Below are 13,628 nucleotides of genomic sequence, written 5' to 3'. Positions count from 1 at the left end.
AAACGCCCCTGGCATGTCCATAACTTACAGCCAATTCCATTCGTCTGTAAAAACTGTTTGTTTCCAGAGCAAAATTAACAAAACTTATCATCACAGTTTAGCCCGGCCAGCTGCTAAGGCACCGGGCGGTCACTCGCTCACTCCTCCCCCCGCAGTGGGGTGGAGCGGAGAAAAAACGTAAGGAAAGGCCTGAGAGTTGAGATGAGAACAGGGAGGGATCACCCACGAGCCACGGCCGCGGGCAAACAGCCTCGGCGTGGGGACAAATCAGTTTAATCCATTATCAGTTCCTTCAGACAAAGTGGCTGGCGTTACCATCACAATTTTGGGGTTTTCGATAATGGGGTGGCACACACGGCACCAGGCTGGCTGGCACCAGATGGCATTTGCCTTTCTCAACGGGGAACGAGGGTCTGTGCACAACGGCTCGTGGGGCTCACTGACAAAGCTTTAAACTAGATTGACAGGGGAGGGGGATAATATCAAGCTCCATCAAGACAGGCTGAGCACCTGAAGAGCAGCAGAAAGGAACTCCAGACACCCCAGTCAGTAAGTCAGCTTCATCAGGGGCTCAACTTCAATGCCTCTACACAAAAGCAGGTGGCCACGTAGCATGGGGAGTAAAGAAAAGTTAGAGGTGCGTGTGCACCTGCAGGGTTATGATCTTACTGGCATCACAGAGACGTGGTGGGATGAATCCTGTGACTGGAGTGTCAGAACGGAAGGTACAGGCTCTTTAGGAAGGACAGGCAGGGGAGAACGGGAGGAGGCGTTGTCCTCTGTGTCAGAGCAGCTGGAGTGCATGGAGCTCTGCCTGGGCATGGATGAGGAGCTGACTGAGAGCTCATGGATTAAAGGGAGGGCAGAGTTACTCTCTTCAACCGTCGGTTGAAATGAAGAGGAGGAAGCCAGACCCTTCTCAAGGGCTCCTGCTGAGAAGACCAGAGTTAACAGGCACCGCTTCAAACACATGATATTCCACCTGCACACGAGAACAATTTTTACAGTCAAGGGGGGTCAAACGCTGACGCATATTGCACAAGGAGGTTGTGGAGTCTCTGTCCTTGCAGATATTCAAAACCCAAGGAGACACGGTCCTGAGCAACCTGCTCTAGATACCCTGCTTGAGCAGAGGGCTTGGCCCAGATGACCTCCACAGATGCCTTCCAACCTCAACCCTCCTGACTCCGCGCTTTGCCTTCACTCCTAAAGCCTCTCAACTCAGCCCTGATGCCTTCTGGAAAGGATCCTGGGGCAAGAGATGATCCCAGGCTCCTCCACCACGATTCATCACAAAATAACCTCTACCTAGTCCAGAAGATCGTACAGCAGACATAGTCAGAAGAGAGAAAATATTCTTTTATTGTGGACATCAAGTGCAGGAGCCCAGGAGTCACAGTAGTTCAACAACTAACAGGAAATCGGCACCTGGAACGACAGAGACAAAAGCTCTGATAACCCACAAAGGCAGGACCAGGCACCACTAGGTTCCCCTGGCTGTGGGGAACGTCGCTTACAAGGAGCTGTTCATGGCCCAGAGGAGGGAGCTGTTGCTGGCATGGACTCTGGGATGGCTGTGGCCCCTTGTCCCCACGTGCGATGCCCTTAGAGACCGGTGCGTGTGCAGAGATGCACAGTGGCCCTGTGCCACGCAGCGGGGCTCCATCGGGAGCTGCTGAGGAGCTGCCACGGAGTTCTTTCCAAACCCTGCGCTGCACCATCCCTCGCCAGAGAGTTGGGCTGGCTCAGAGCAGTGTTCAGAGTTGGGGAAAATGGGCAGCAGGGCCTGCCACACACCTGGGCTTCCTGACGTTCTGGATCTTTCTGCTTTTTCTGTAGCACCTGTCTTCTGTCTCTGTCTCTTCCCTTCTGGCTGATGCTCCCTCTCCTCTGCCCAGGTCTTCTTTCTCTTTCTTCTTCTTCTGTTTTCAATTTCTGGTGTCAGCAGGGGGCAAGGGACACCCTGGACCTGTGAGCAAGTGTTTGGCAAATTGCTACCTCAGCTCTACAGAGAAGAACCCTCTGGCTCGTTGGCATTAGCCCTTTCTTCCGAGGGCCTCACTTTGGAACACCACGTTCACACGGGAGTGCGTTTGGAAGGGGGCAGCATTCAGCAGTGAGCCTGCAATCCCCCTCTGAGCAAGAAAAGACTTGCTCAGTTCATTGTGCCGCGGTGCCGTACCTCTGCCCTTCCCAATCCCACCACCGTGTCTGCCCCTGCTGCTTTCTGGAGGACAGGCAGAGATAGTGCTGCGTCCCTGAAGGCTTTTACCTGCTGCTTCACCTCTGCTTCGCCTGCAGGGCCACGTTGCTCTCCCAAAGGCAGCTCTGGAATGCAAAAGCCCATGCAGCAAAGTGACGCCTGGGAAGTGGACAATGGCTGTGGCAAAACCTACCCAAAGCCCTGCACCAGCTGCCTGCTCAGGCTGTGACAACTCTCAGCCCCTCCTCATACCTGTGCATCCATCCGTGAGCGCTGGTGACTCCTCAGCTGAGAGACTGGACAGCAAGGCCATCTCCTCCCCAAAGAGTTCCCGGCAGTTGTCGATCAGGAACTCCACCAGCACGTTCACCTGCACACACCAAACCCTTGGTCTCCAGCCAGTTGCCTGAAACCAGCAAGCAGCCTCTCCCGCTCCTGCCCCTCGCCTCTGCGCAGAAGGCTGTGGCTGTGGGGCTGCTCTTCCAGGCAGCCACCCTGCCAGCGTTTGTTCCAGAGAGGAGGCAGCCAGGGACCTCTCAACAGCCAGGCTCTGACGGGCCGGGAAGGCTGCAGCTGGCTGCTCAAGAGAGCGTACCTTCTCAGTCACCTCCAGCATGGCCTCCAGTGGCAGCTGGTCCTCGTTGGCTGGACTCACCAGGTTTGGCCCAACGCAGATGGCCAGGTTGCTGGAGGTCATTCTGCTGGTGGACACGTTGTGGCCGATATGGTGGAGCAGAGACAGCAGCTGCTTGAGGAGGAGGAGGTCAGCTGCAGGCAACTTCCTGGCCACCCTGAGGGAACAGGAACACAAGGTGAAGAAAGCAGTTGTTGCCCACTGCCATAGCCCAGACTCGCCCAAGGCAGGTGGGAGGCAGCGGCCGTGTTACACGACTTCCCGGGGGCTCTCAGCCAGCAGCCAGGGCTCCTGCTCAACAGGCAGGCTGCTACCCACGGTTACGCTTTCAGCTCTTTCATCTTCTCCTCCTTGTTGCTCTTCTGCATCGCTGCCATCCTCGTAGAGCTCTGTCACAAGGAGCTTGGCAGGGATGCTCTGGAGGAACTCCTGCAATGCCAAGGGCTCCGGATGAGCCTTTGAACGTTCCGGGCCAGCCAGGAGCTCTTCCAGCCACAGCTCGGAAGCACTCACCTTCAAGATGCTGCCCAGCAGCAGTGCAGGCTGGCTTCCCAGGTCAATTTCTGCACTGTGGTCCAAGGCCTCTCGCAGCTTCCGAAGCTCTATCCTGCTGGCATGACTGTGGAATTATCCCCTCCGTGGTGGGCCCTTCCCGCTGCAGGACAGCCAGCAGCTCCTGCAGGAGAGGCAGGAGGACAGTTATTTGGCTGAGGAGCTTCTTTCCAACAGTGGTGCCCAGAGCACTGCCCCAGATCCGGCTACTTGTCTGCGAAATTGCTGGGACCTGTAGTGTGTTCTGGGGGTGAACAGCCCAGTCCCCCATCCCCAGAGCTCCTGGGCACACCCACCGCCTCTCTGGAGCATCCGGAGGGCTGGCAACCCCCTAGCCAGGCTGGATTACCTGGATGGGCTGGGGCAGCGTGCCGTCCTCCCCGCAGAGGGCTGCCAGGGGCTGCCCAAAGAGCGCCCTGCTACAGCCGGAGCCCGCCTGCCCTGGCACCTGGGCAGCGGCCGGGGTCCGCCGCAGAGCAAAGGGCCAGGGCAGCCCCCACCGCCTCCTCCCGCTGCTCCCTCCTGCTGCAAAGGAAAATGGAGAAACAGCCCGTCAGCGGAGCCTGCCAGGCCAGCGCCCCCGGAGCCTGCCCTGCCCTGCCCTGCCCTGCCCGCAGCACGGTGCTGAGCGGTGCGGCAGGACGGGCAGGGAGCCAGCAGCTGGAGCCGCGGCTCCGGCTCAGCAGCTCTGGCTCGCAGGCTCCTGAGCGCTGGCGTGCCACCGCGACAGCCTTGCCCAGCCCTCGCCCTGTCCCCCTCCAAGCTCTGGGCAGCAGCAGAGGCTCCGTGTCCCCACACATCCACGTCCAGCGGCTGCTGCCAAGCGGGTGCCCTTGCTTCTCCAGGTGACATCCTCCCTTGGGGTGCGCAGCCTGCACGGCGACACTCAAGGGACAAGTGAGCGCAGCTCCACCGCCTGCAGGAGGCTGCCTTTCTTCCCCAAACCCACCTGGTGAGTGGCCAAGTCGCTCTCCATTTCCAGATGGGGCTGGCGGAGGCCCTTGCCTGGCACCATCCTGCAAGAACCAGGCTGTGCTTAGCAGCCTCACAGCACAAAGGGCTGCCGACGAGCTGCCAGCTGGCACCAGCAGTCCGAGCGCAGCAGAGCTGGGACCCTCTGCCCTCCTGGGCCCTCTGCCCTGAGCAGACAGTTTTGTCCCAGCAACACCAGCCAGGACATGCCGGCATGCCTGGTATCCTCCCATCCCTGCGTGGCACGGTGGGACCCTCCCGCACAAGCTCACCCCACTCACCGCACATCCCGGGCCGCCCAGCACAGCTGGAGGCAGATGAAAGGCAGCCATGCTTACCTCTGCCTGCCCCTCAATCATCCTCTCCAGGCTCCTGGCTCTGAATGTCCTCCACTGGGCAAGAGAGGGGAAGTGGAAGAAGGTGAGCAGCGATGCCTCTCATCCTCGACTGTAGGACCAGTGCTCGGGGACAGAGCCCAGACCAGAGAGACACTCATGGCATGGCAGCGGCTCAGCTCCTTCTCCAGGAGTTTGATGGATGGAAACTGGGTCACTTGTGCTCTGTGTGCTCTGTCTGGTGTCCTGCGCACTGGGAAGGGACATGGAGAGAGCTGGGTGAGCCCCAAGCTGCCTCTTCTCTCTTGTCAGGCAGCTCTGCCCGAGAGCTGCCCACAGCCGCAGCCGGGGAGCTATGTTCCCCAGGCCACCTGTGCCTGGAGCATCCCTGCAGCTTACTCAAGCAACATGCCCACCCACAGCTTCTTCAGCGCCCGTGAGCTGCACAAAGAGAGGAGAAACAGCGTCAGGCCCCACTGACCCCCAGCCCCTGGGCAGTGGCAGGTGCCTGCACAGACCTACCCCATGGGGAAGGGCACAGGGGCAGGTGGAAGCTCCGTGGGGCAGGACAGAGGTGCTGCCCACACCCTGGCTCCCTCTGTCCTGCCAGAGCAACTGCTTTTGCCCTTCCCTCCTGGGGACCAGAAATGGGGTGGCCAGGGAATGCCCTCCACCCGCCCACCCATCCATCCATCCATCCATCCATCCATCCCTGCCTGCTCTCTGCCCAGGCGCTGCACGGAGGGCAGAGGCCATTCACAGGATGACATGGGCATGGTTGGAACCTCTCCTGCCCAACCATGGGACGTGGTGTCACAGCTCACCCAAAAGTGGCAACGCAGGAGCCTGTGGACCAGACGAGGATGATGGAGGTTCTTCATCGCTGTCTTCCTCTGCCTCTTCTTCCTCCCCCGCTGCCTCCTTCCCGACGCTCAGCACCCACAGCCGGTCCAGGGCCAGGCGGAGCTGAGGGCGCACGGTGGTGCCACATCTGCAGAGAAGAGAGGCAGGCGGGAGCTGGAGGTGGCCTCCCTGGGGTCCCCCTGTCCACTGGGACGGCCACGGGTGCATCCAGCATCACAGTGCCGGGGCTGCTGCCGGGGTGTCCCTGCCCCGGGGGGCCGGGCTGGGGCAAAGGCAGCGGGGCTCGCAGGCTCTTACCGCAACTTGGCGACGACCAGTTCCTCCTGGAGGAGGAGAAGGCGCCTCTCGCTCCTCCCGCGGCCCCGGGTCAGCCGCACGTCCGCGCTCAGCACCGCCTCAGCCTCGCTGAGCGCCTCCCTGCAGAGCAGAGCGCGGCGGCATGAGCGAGGCGCTGCCGCGGCGCCCGGCTGTGCCCGCGCGTCCCCGAGCTGCGGGAGGAGCCCACCTGGAGCCGCAGCAGCAGCTGCCTGGCCCATCCCACCCAGGACAGGAGGGCCCTCGCCGCGCAGCACGGAGGCGGCCCGGCCGGCCGCAGCGAGGATGGGCAGCGGGGGCTGCTGCCGGTGCCGCCCCGGTGCTGCCACAACAGCCCTGGCTGCTCCCGGCGCGGCTCCGTGCCCGCACAGCTCCCTCCTGCTGCCCGCGGTGGCTGCCGACTCCAACGGACCAACGGGCACGCGGAGCCAACGGAAAGGGGGCGGGGCCTGCCGGGCAGGGGGCGGGGCTTCCCCCAGCATGGCCTCCTGCAGCCCAGCACGCGGCCGGAGCCTCCTGTGCCCCGAGGGTGCGCGGCCGCCCCCGGACCGCTCGGCGTGGCACCCGCCATGGCCTGGCTGCTGCACGTTTATTGCACAGTTCTGGCGCAGCAGCCCCTTTTCTGTTTCGTTCTCGTGTCCCGTGCCATCACCTGCCCAGTTTCCTTCTCCAGTTCACTAAAATCCACAGCGCATTCCATCCTTCCCACATCCTGCACAGCATTCAGAGCTCCCCGTAGCACCCGGGAGCCTTCGTCTCTCCACTACACAGCACATCCTCCTTCAACATGGCAAACCGAAACACGCAGTGCTGCAGTTCCAAAACGTTGTCGTTCCAGACTATGCAGCCAGGACTCGCAGAACTTTGACATGAGATTGGCACGTGCCAGCCTGCGATGCCACCAAAACCTGGGATCAGGTTGACACCCTTGTCAAGTCTGTACAATTACACCACCCTGCAGGACAAACCATCTCAGAGCTCCCAGGGGTTTGTCGCAGCTCACACTCCAGCAAAAGACGACCCGTCTCTCTACCCATCGAGACTGTATGCCCCTGTCCTGCCAGTTCTTCTGCCAAGAAAGACAACAGCTTGCCTTTGTCCTGAGCCAAAGGTGAAAGGAAAACCTTGTGCTCGATGGGGTCTATTCTGAGAGAACTTGTCACTTAGATCAGAACTCATACCTCTGGTTTGATCTTTAGCTCTTCTGTCACATCCCCATGGAACCCTGGGATGCTGACTTTGTCTCCTTATCTCGGTGGCAAACCAGGGCTGTGGATACCCCTGCTCCAGTGGCACTGCAGCTCGTGGCAGACCCGGAGCAGAGAACAAAGAGGATGAGCCGCTCACTCGGACGAAGGGACTCCACTGGCAGCAGAAGACAGCTGGGCTCCGTGCACCGGGTGTTGTGCAAACAACTCCTGAGGAACAGAAAAGGAAAATCCAGTGTCATGGTGGAAATGTGAAAAGATACAGAATTGCAGTACTGTTGACAGAATAATCCAGGATATTCCCCCCTCTAGCAGCTGCTTTAAAATATGGATGTCTTTGTCAAGGCCTTAAAAATAGCCTCGTATTAACCGATACCTATACTTCTAAAAGAGGAACAATATTCAGCCGTAAAAAATCTTCCATCCAAAGTCCAGGACACTTGGTTTGGGCAATGAGTGATGAAACCTGGACAACACATTTACCTCTGGATGGCAAAGTAAAGCAAATAACTCTAGGCATGACAACATTATGTCCGATTTGGAAAAAGGCTCCTTTCAGAGGAACTCTAGAAAACTTGAAATTGGAACGAACAAAAAGGTCAGAAATAAATGAAGAATGGAATGAACCTTCATCAGGGGTAAAAATTAGTTGGGCACCGGAATCTTTATAGACTCCTTTGGCAATCTATAGAAACAGGGATTGGATATATCAACTAACAGGTCAGGCAGAAAAATTGGCAAATAGAACCAGAAAGGGATTTAAGGATTTGAATAGACAACTACAAGCCACTTTGAAAATGACTCTACAAAATAGAATGATTTAGATCTGCTCTTACTCCAAGAGCACGGGGTCTGCGGGTACCAGTAAGATGGAATTGATCATTGTACACACATTCCAAATGTGACTCAAGATGTAGAACATGACTTGGACTTACTAAAAAAATTAGAAGAAACGACTCAAGAACTTCAGCAAAACATGCAGGAAAGCTAGAGAAATACAATTTTTAACGGATTAGGATGGAATTTGAGTTCTTGGATAAAATCGTTACTTAGCACTGCAATTGCACAGCAGAGCAGACTATTTACGACCTGCTGAGAATCATCCCCCAGGCATGTCAGCAGCAGGGGCAAAGCTTGTCCGGTTCAGATGCATCTGAGTCCCATTACCGTTAAGCACACGCCACCACCAGACCTTTCTCCAGGACTGAAGGCTGACAGCAGTGTACAAGGACAGTCCTTTCTGGACATCTCACTCCTGGGTACAAATCCCAGAGACTTCCTTGAAGGACAGAAAGCCAAAGTGCTACAATAAGCTTTTGAAGTCAAGCACAGCAAATCAAACAAACAACGACAGGTACGCCTCTGAGGCACTGGTGAGGAGCACGAGGAAGTAAGCTATCCGTCACAAACCAGGCGAGCGGCTTAAACAGACGCCTGCAAAGAAAGCGCAGGTGGAAGATAACCCTGATGATTCCAGGGCAAGCGACCAACATGGAAACAGCAGCACTGACCCTTCTCCTGCTCTTCCTATGAGCTCTTTGCCAGCCACATGAAAAAGAAAAACCAAGGATGATCGAATTAGATCTGACAAGAAATTGCCCCCCCCAAAATCCAGAACGAAGAAGAAATCTATTTGAAATACAGATTCACATCCACCATCACGGATGACGAGCCTCACCCTAGGCACACGTCGTGTCAAAGGACCTCATGAAGTCACCACCACGAGCAGACACTCAAACCTGAAGCATCCAGAACACGCCGAGAACACGTCTGCCACCCTCAGATCAGCTGTGGGATGCGGACACCACATACGAGCTACAGCCACGGGTCAGGACAGCTGTGGGGAGTAGGCAAGTCATTCTGCTGTGCCCCTGGTGCCGGCAGAAAGCAGAGCTGGAGAGAACGGGGAAGCCCAGGGCAGCCGGCAGCAGGGCCCGGCAGGGCACAGTACCCACAGAAATGCCCAGCTCCTTGCACCTCGGGCCCAGCACTGCAGCACGGGGCCAGCATCAGCTGGGGCTTCGCTGGGAAAAACCAGGCAGGGGTGACCCTGACGGTGCGCGCATACCCAGCCCTGGCATTTGGCAACCTGTTCCTCTGCCTGGTGCCACCCCATCATCCAGAAAGCAGCACCACTGGCCCTGGTGTGGTCCTGAGCCATCTCTTCACGGATGAGTCTTCAACCAGCAGGCCTGAAAAGAGGAAAAATTGCCCAGAACGAAGAAGAAATCTATGTGAAATACGGATTCACATCCACCATCACAAATTATACCTCTGGTTTGATCTTTAGATCTTCTGTCACATCCCCATTGTGGAAAAATAACAGAAATTGGAGGGGGAGGGCGGGGGGGGGGAATGGGAGAACATTGTCCCCCAAAGTTCAGCTTACGTTTTAACATGAGCTGTGATATCAGAGCAGCCTTGAGATAAGACACAGTTGCTGCTCCCAGGAACAGAACGCACTTAGAACGGACAAGGCCTGCGTCCAGTCGGACGGAATGCGCAATATCCGTGACGTGGGGAACAGAGTGGTACGGAGGCACCACGGCTCATCCCTGTTAGCATGGATAAAGAACGCCCAGCGAAGATAACCACATATTTACCATCAAGGAAGGTGGATCCCAACTACTGCCTCAGCAGTGATGGTGAAATCCTGTTCTGAAGCTGAACTTTGCTCCTTATAACATCATTAAGTATGTATGAGTAGAGTCACTGAGCTCCACCTAAAAGTAAAGAAATAGTATAAAATGGCAAAGAGAAGGGGGATGTCGGGGAGAAGCCCTCCATCGGAACGTCTGGGATCAGTCAGCGGGCTGGACCGCTCTTCCCCGCCCCCAGCTGGGACGCCTGTTGGGTGAGAGCTCTGTGTTATGTGCATTTACTTACTAACACCTTGCAGCTATTTAGTGTTATCACTGATCAGTTCTGGTTTTATATTATTCGACATCAAATCTGTTTTTGCAGTCAGTCCCTATCACCGGCTGTCTTTGAATCTGTATCCTGTCACGAGCATCTGTAATAAAATTTATCATATACATATATATATACACAAAATATGTTTCTGGCAACTTCAAAATTGCTATAAGGGATTTGTCCCATTGCGCTGCCTGTGGGGTCCCTGAACAGGCGAACACCCTCCGACTTAGTGGGCTGCCCAGGGGGGCAGGCAGGTCGGGTACCAGGGTCTCGTCTTTCTTGGGAAGCCGGTAGACTGGTCCCCTGACCTCTGTTGACCTGACCTTGTGTCATAACGTGACACCCATGGAACCCCAGGATGCTGACTTTGTCTCCTTACCTCGGTGGCAAACCAGGGCTGTGGATACCCCTGCTCCAGTGGCACTGCAGCTCATGGCAGACCCGGAGCAGAGAACGAAGAGGACGAGCCGCTCACTCGGACGAAGGGACTCCACTGGCAGCAGAAGACAGCTGGGCTCTGTGCACCGGGCGTTGTGCTTCAGGCTGCGTGGGTGCCAGGGAGCAGCACGAGCAGGGGTGAGCCAGGAGCCAGGGGGGACTCTGGTGCTGGTCATGCCCTCAGCAACAGGGCACAGCCCCACAGGTGCTCAGCACGGCTGGTAGATCCAAGGGTTGAACAGAGTTTAATAGTTTAAGGGAATACCACTGAATATGTACGGCTTCAGAGACATTTTATGAATATGTACGATTCCACGCACGTTTGATGAATATGTATGATCCTGCACATTTGGAGGAACCATCCCCCGTGCATCATTCATTACAGACGCACTTGGTGCAGCCCAAAACAACGTCTCTTTAGCTCTCAGTTGCATCCAAGCTCAATTGTGGATCCAATTCACAGCAGCCATGATTATAAGGGAAGGTGAAGAAGGCACCTTACCCAACAAAATTCGGAAGGTGATTTGGGACAACGAAAACATTCCAATCTTGGCGGTGGCTAGTTAATTTTACTTATGATCCCAACAACAATATGGTCACAGCCTTTGTGTTAACTACACACAATGCTTCAGTATATACTACACACCTCATCCCTGCGTTAGGATCGAATCCCAACGGAACCGTACTGTTTCTGCTAGAACAGAGAGCGTGGGCACGAAAGGGTGAGAATAAATGGCAAACTATCAGCACCAGCACGTGTTGTGCAAGGGCAACAAGGATTCATTTGTGAAAGCAATACCATCAGAGCTCAAGGTATTTGTCTTGACACTGAACAGAACGTTTGTCATTTTGAGATACATCCTGACAAAAAACCTAAAACTGTACTTGTATATATAGGCAATGGCTGTGTTTGCATGAGAACATTATCTACTAAAATGGAATTACAGGAAGTTATCAGAAATATGAATGACCACTCTAACCTTTGTATCTGTAATTTTGTAACTACCACAGGACGTGATTTTACTTATTTAGCTCCCATCACATCTTATCAATGACTGAAATCTAACTATACGTTGTCTCGTGACCTGCTGCCTGCCCCTACTGGAACGAACTCAGCGTTGCTGAAAAGACTGGTGCAACATGAAGACTTAAGAAGATTGCTGAAGCAAGCCCAAGGAAATGAACAGAAAACCCTCTGATAACTGTCCATCACAACGCTGAAGAAATACATCACGTCCTGGAACAAGTGAAGAAAGATGGAGAACATCATTGGGGGGATATTTTTGTAGGGTATTCACCATCGGCAGCTAAAGTGTTAAACTTATTAATACTTGTAGTACTGGTAGCAGTAACAATATTAACAATTGTAAACCTTATCTTCTGGTACAAATGAACCCAGTTGACTAGAAGAGTTTGGGCGCCACTCACAGTTCTGAAATAGGAACAACAGGGACTTTTGCAAAGGAATTCACAAGGATAAAGAAACGGGGGGAATTGTCAGCCAGCAATGAAGGGGGAACACAACAAGATGAGCATCCTTGGAGCTGCCGAGAGGGAGACTCTTTATCCAGAACTGTCTGCCCTTGAGGGGAACGTCCCAGAAACTGCCTAAACTTTGTTCCCATGTTTTTCAGAGCTGTGAACATGCAGTGATTTGGGGGAAAGGGAATTCCGGCAGGGGGAGATCGCGACCACCGACTCACGGACCACCTGCCCTAAATACACCCCAGACCCAAAAGAAAGGGGCGGAGGAGAGAACTGAGCGTGCGAAGGAATTCACGTGTAAAGCAAGAGAAAATTAACCAATTTTTTTTTAACCAAGCATATGTAAATATGTTATGAATTATGTGTGACCGTAGCGTGTAACTAATTCTCTGCCCAGAATCTGGCGGTGCACGCCAGGAGGAGGAATCCCCCGCGCACCCAGCGCTGCCATAAAGAGCGGCGCTTTCCAAAACTCCAGACCGAGTCTGGGAAAGTTCCGTTTCAATCGCACCGGCTGTTCGGGCATCAGGCCCCGAGACCGAACCCCCCCAAGCACTCGCAGTGCCCCCGCCGCGCTCCCCCTCCCCTGCCCGACACCCGCTCGCGGCGAGACCCCCCTCCTCGCGCCCCGCTCCCGCCCGCAGCAGCGGTGCCGCCCCGGGACGGACGGCGGGAGCGACTTTAGGACCCAGCGGCGCCCTGCGGGCTGCTGCCCGGGCCCGAGCGGGCGGTCCCGGCGCCGCGCGGCCCGTGCCCGGGGCCGAGTCGCTGCCCCGCCGTGACCGAGCCCCGAGCCCCGAGCCCCGCGCCCCGCCCCGCTCCCGCCTTTCTCACTCACTCGCTCTCCCGCCCGCCGCGCGCGCGCCCCCTCCCGCCCCACCGCGGCTGAGAAGCGAACGGACACGGGGTGGGGGGGGGGGGGGGGCAGAGGCTGCGCACGGCGGGAGAAGAGGGAAAATCCCAGCGGCCCCAAACCCGAACCTTCTCCCAGAGACCCCGGCCCCCGCCCCCCGCCTACCTCCGCGCCGGCCGCTCCTCGCCGCCCGCCCCCGGGCCGCCCGCCCTGCCCCGCCGCTGAGCGCGGGGCCGCCGTGACGGAACCCGCCGTGACGGGACCCGCCGCCCGCTCCCCGCGGGAGGGGCTCTGGCGGCGGCGGGGGGGGCGCGCCTGCGCAGTGCGCCGCCCCCCCCCCCCCCCCCGCCAGAGGGTCCGGGGGGGAGATGGAACCCACCGGCGCTGAGGGAAAGAAAAACCCACCGAGACGGGCACCGCCCCCAGACTCGACACCCCCCGCACCCGCCCGCCCCGCAGAACCGACACCAAACGCCGGTGAGCGCCGGGCCCCGGCCCGGTGTGAAATATGTTCCTTTGATTCGTGTCAATATGGTGGTAAGGAGCGGGGTGTGCCTATTTAAGAGAAGTGATTATCTTAGTTTAAGATCTCTGTGAAATGCAAAAACATAAACTTGCGAAATTCCTCATGATGCTGCTGACCGCCAGAGTGACACACAGGATGCTCTGGCACTGCAGAACAAAGAGCTCTGGTGACAGTTCATCGTGATGCAAACGAGATAAAAGGAAATGGTGAAAAGGTAGAAAAGGATGGAGAGCATAGATGCTGGGAAGCTCTCTTCAGGTGGTCACCTTCAGCTCCAGGATTTTTCAGTCATTTAAAATATCCTGTGACAATACTGTTAATAGCTGC

General features: G+C 56.4%; 1 protein-coding gene across 1 annotated transcript; it reads right to left on the bottom strand.

The window, feature by feature from the left end:
• Positions 1-1,393: 1,393 nt before the first annotated feature.
• On the bottom strand, positions 1,394-3,214 carry LOC147527700 (T-cell activation Rho GTPase-activating protein-like). The gene is made up of 4 exons (XM_086621874.1): positions 3,162-3,214; positions 2,799-2,994; positions 2,456-2,573; positions 1,394-1,428 (listed from the first exon to the last, which is right to left on the bottom strand). Exons 1-4 carry the CDS (start codon positions 3,212-3,214, stop codon positions 1,394-1,396), a joined length of 402 nt encoding a protein of 133 aa, XP_086478000.1.
• Between the last annotated feature and the right edge of the window lie 10,414 nt (positions 3,215-13,628).

This window comes from Tauraco erythrolophus, chromosome 16, assembly GCF_009769465.1.
Source record: "Tauraco erythrolophus isolate bTauEry1 chromosome 16, bTauEry1.pri, whole genome shotgun sequence".
NCBI classification, from domain to species: domain Eukaryota; kingdom Metazoa; phylum Chordata; class Aves; order Musophagiformes; family Musophagidae; genus Tauraco; species Tauraco erythrolophus.
Note: the sequence above shows the minus strand (reverse complement) of the source record. Positions and strands in the feature narration are given on the sequence as shown.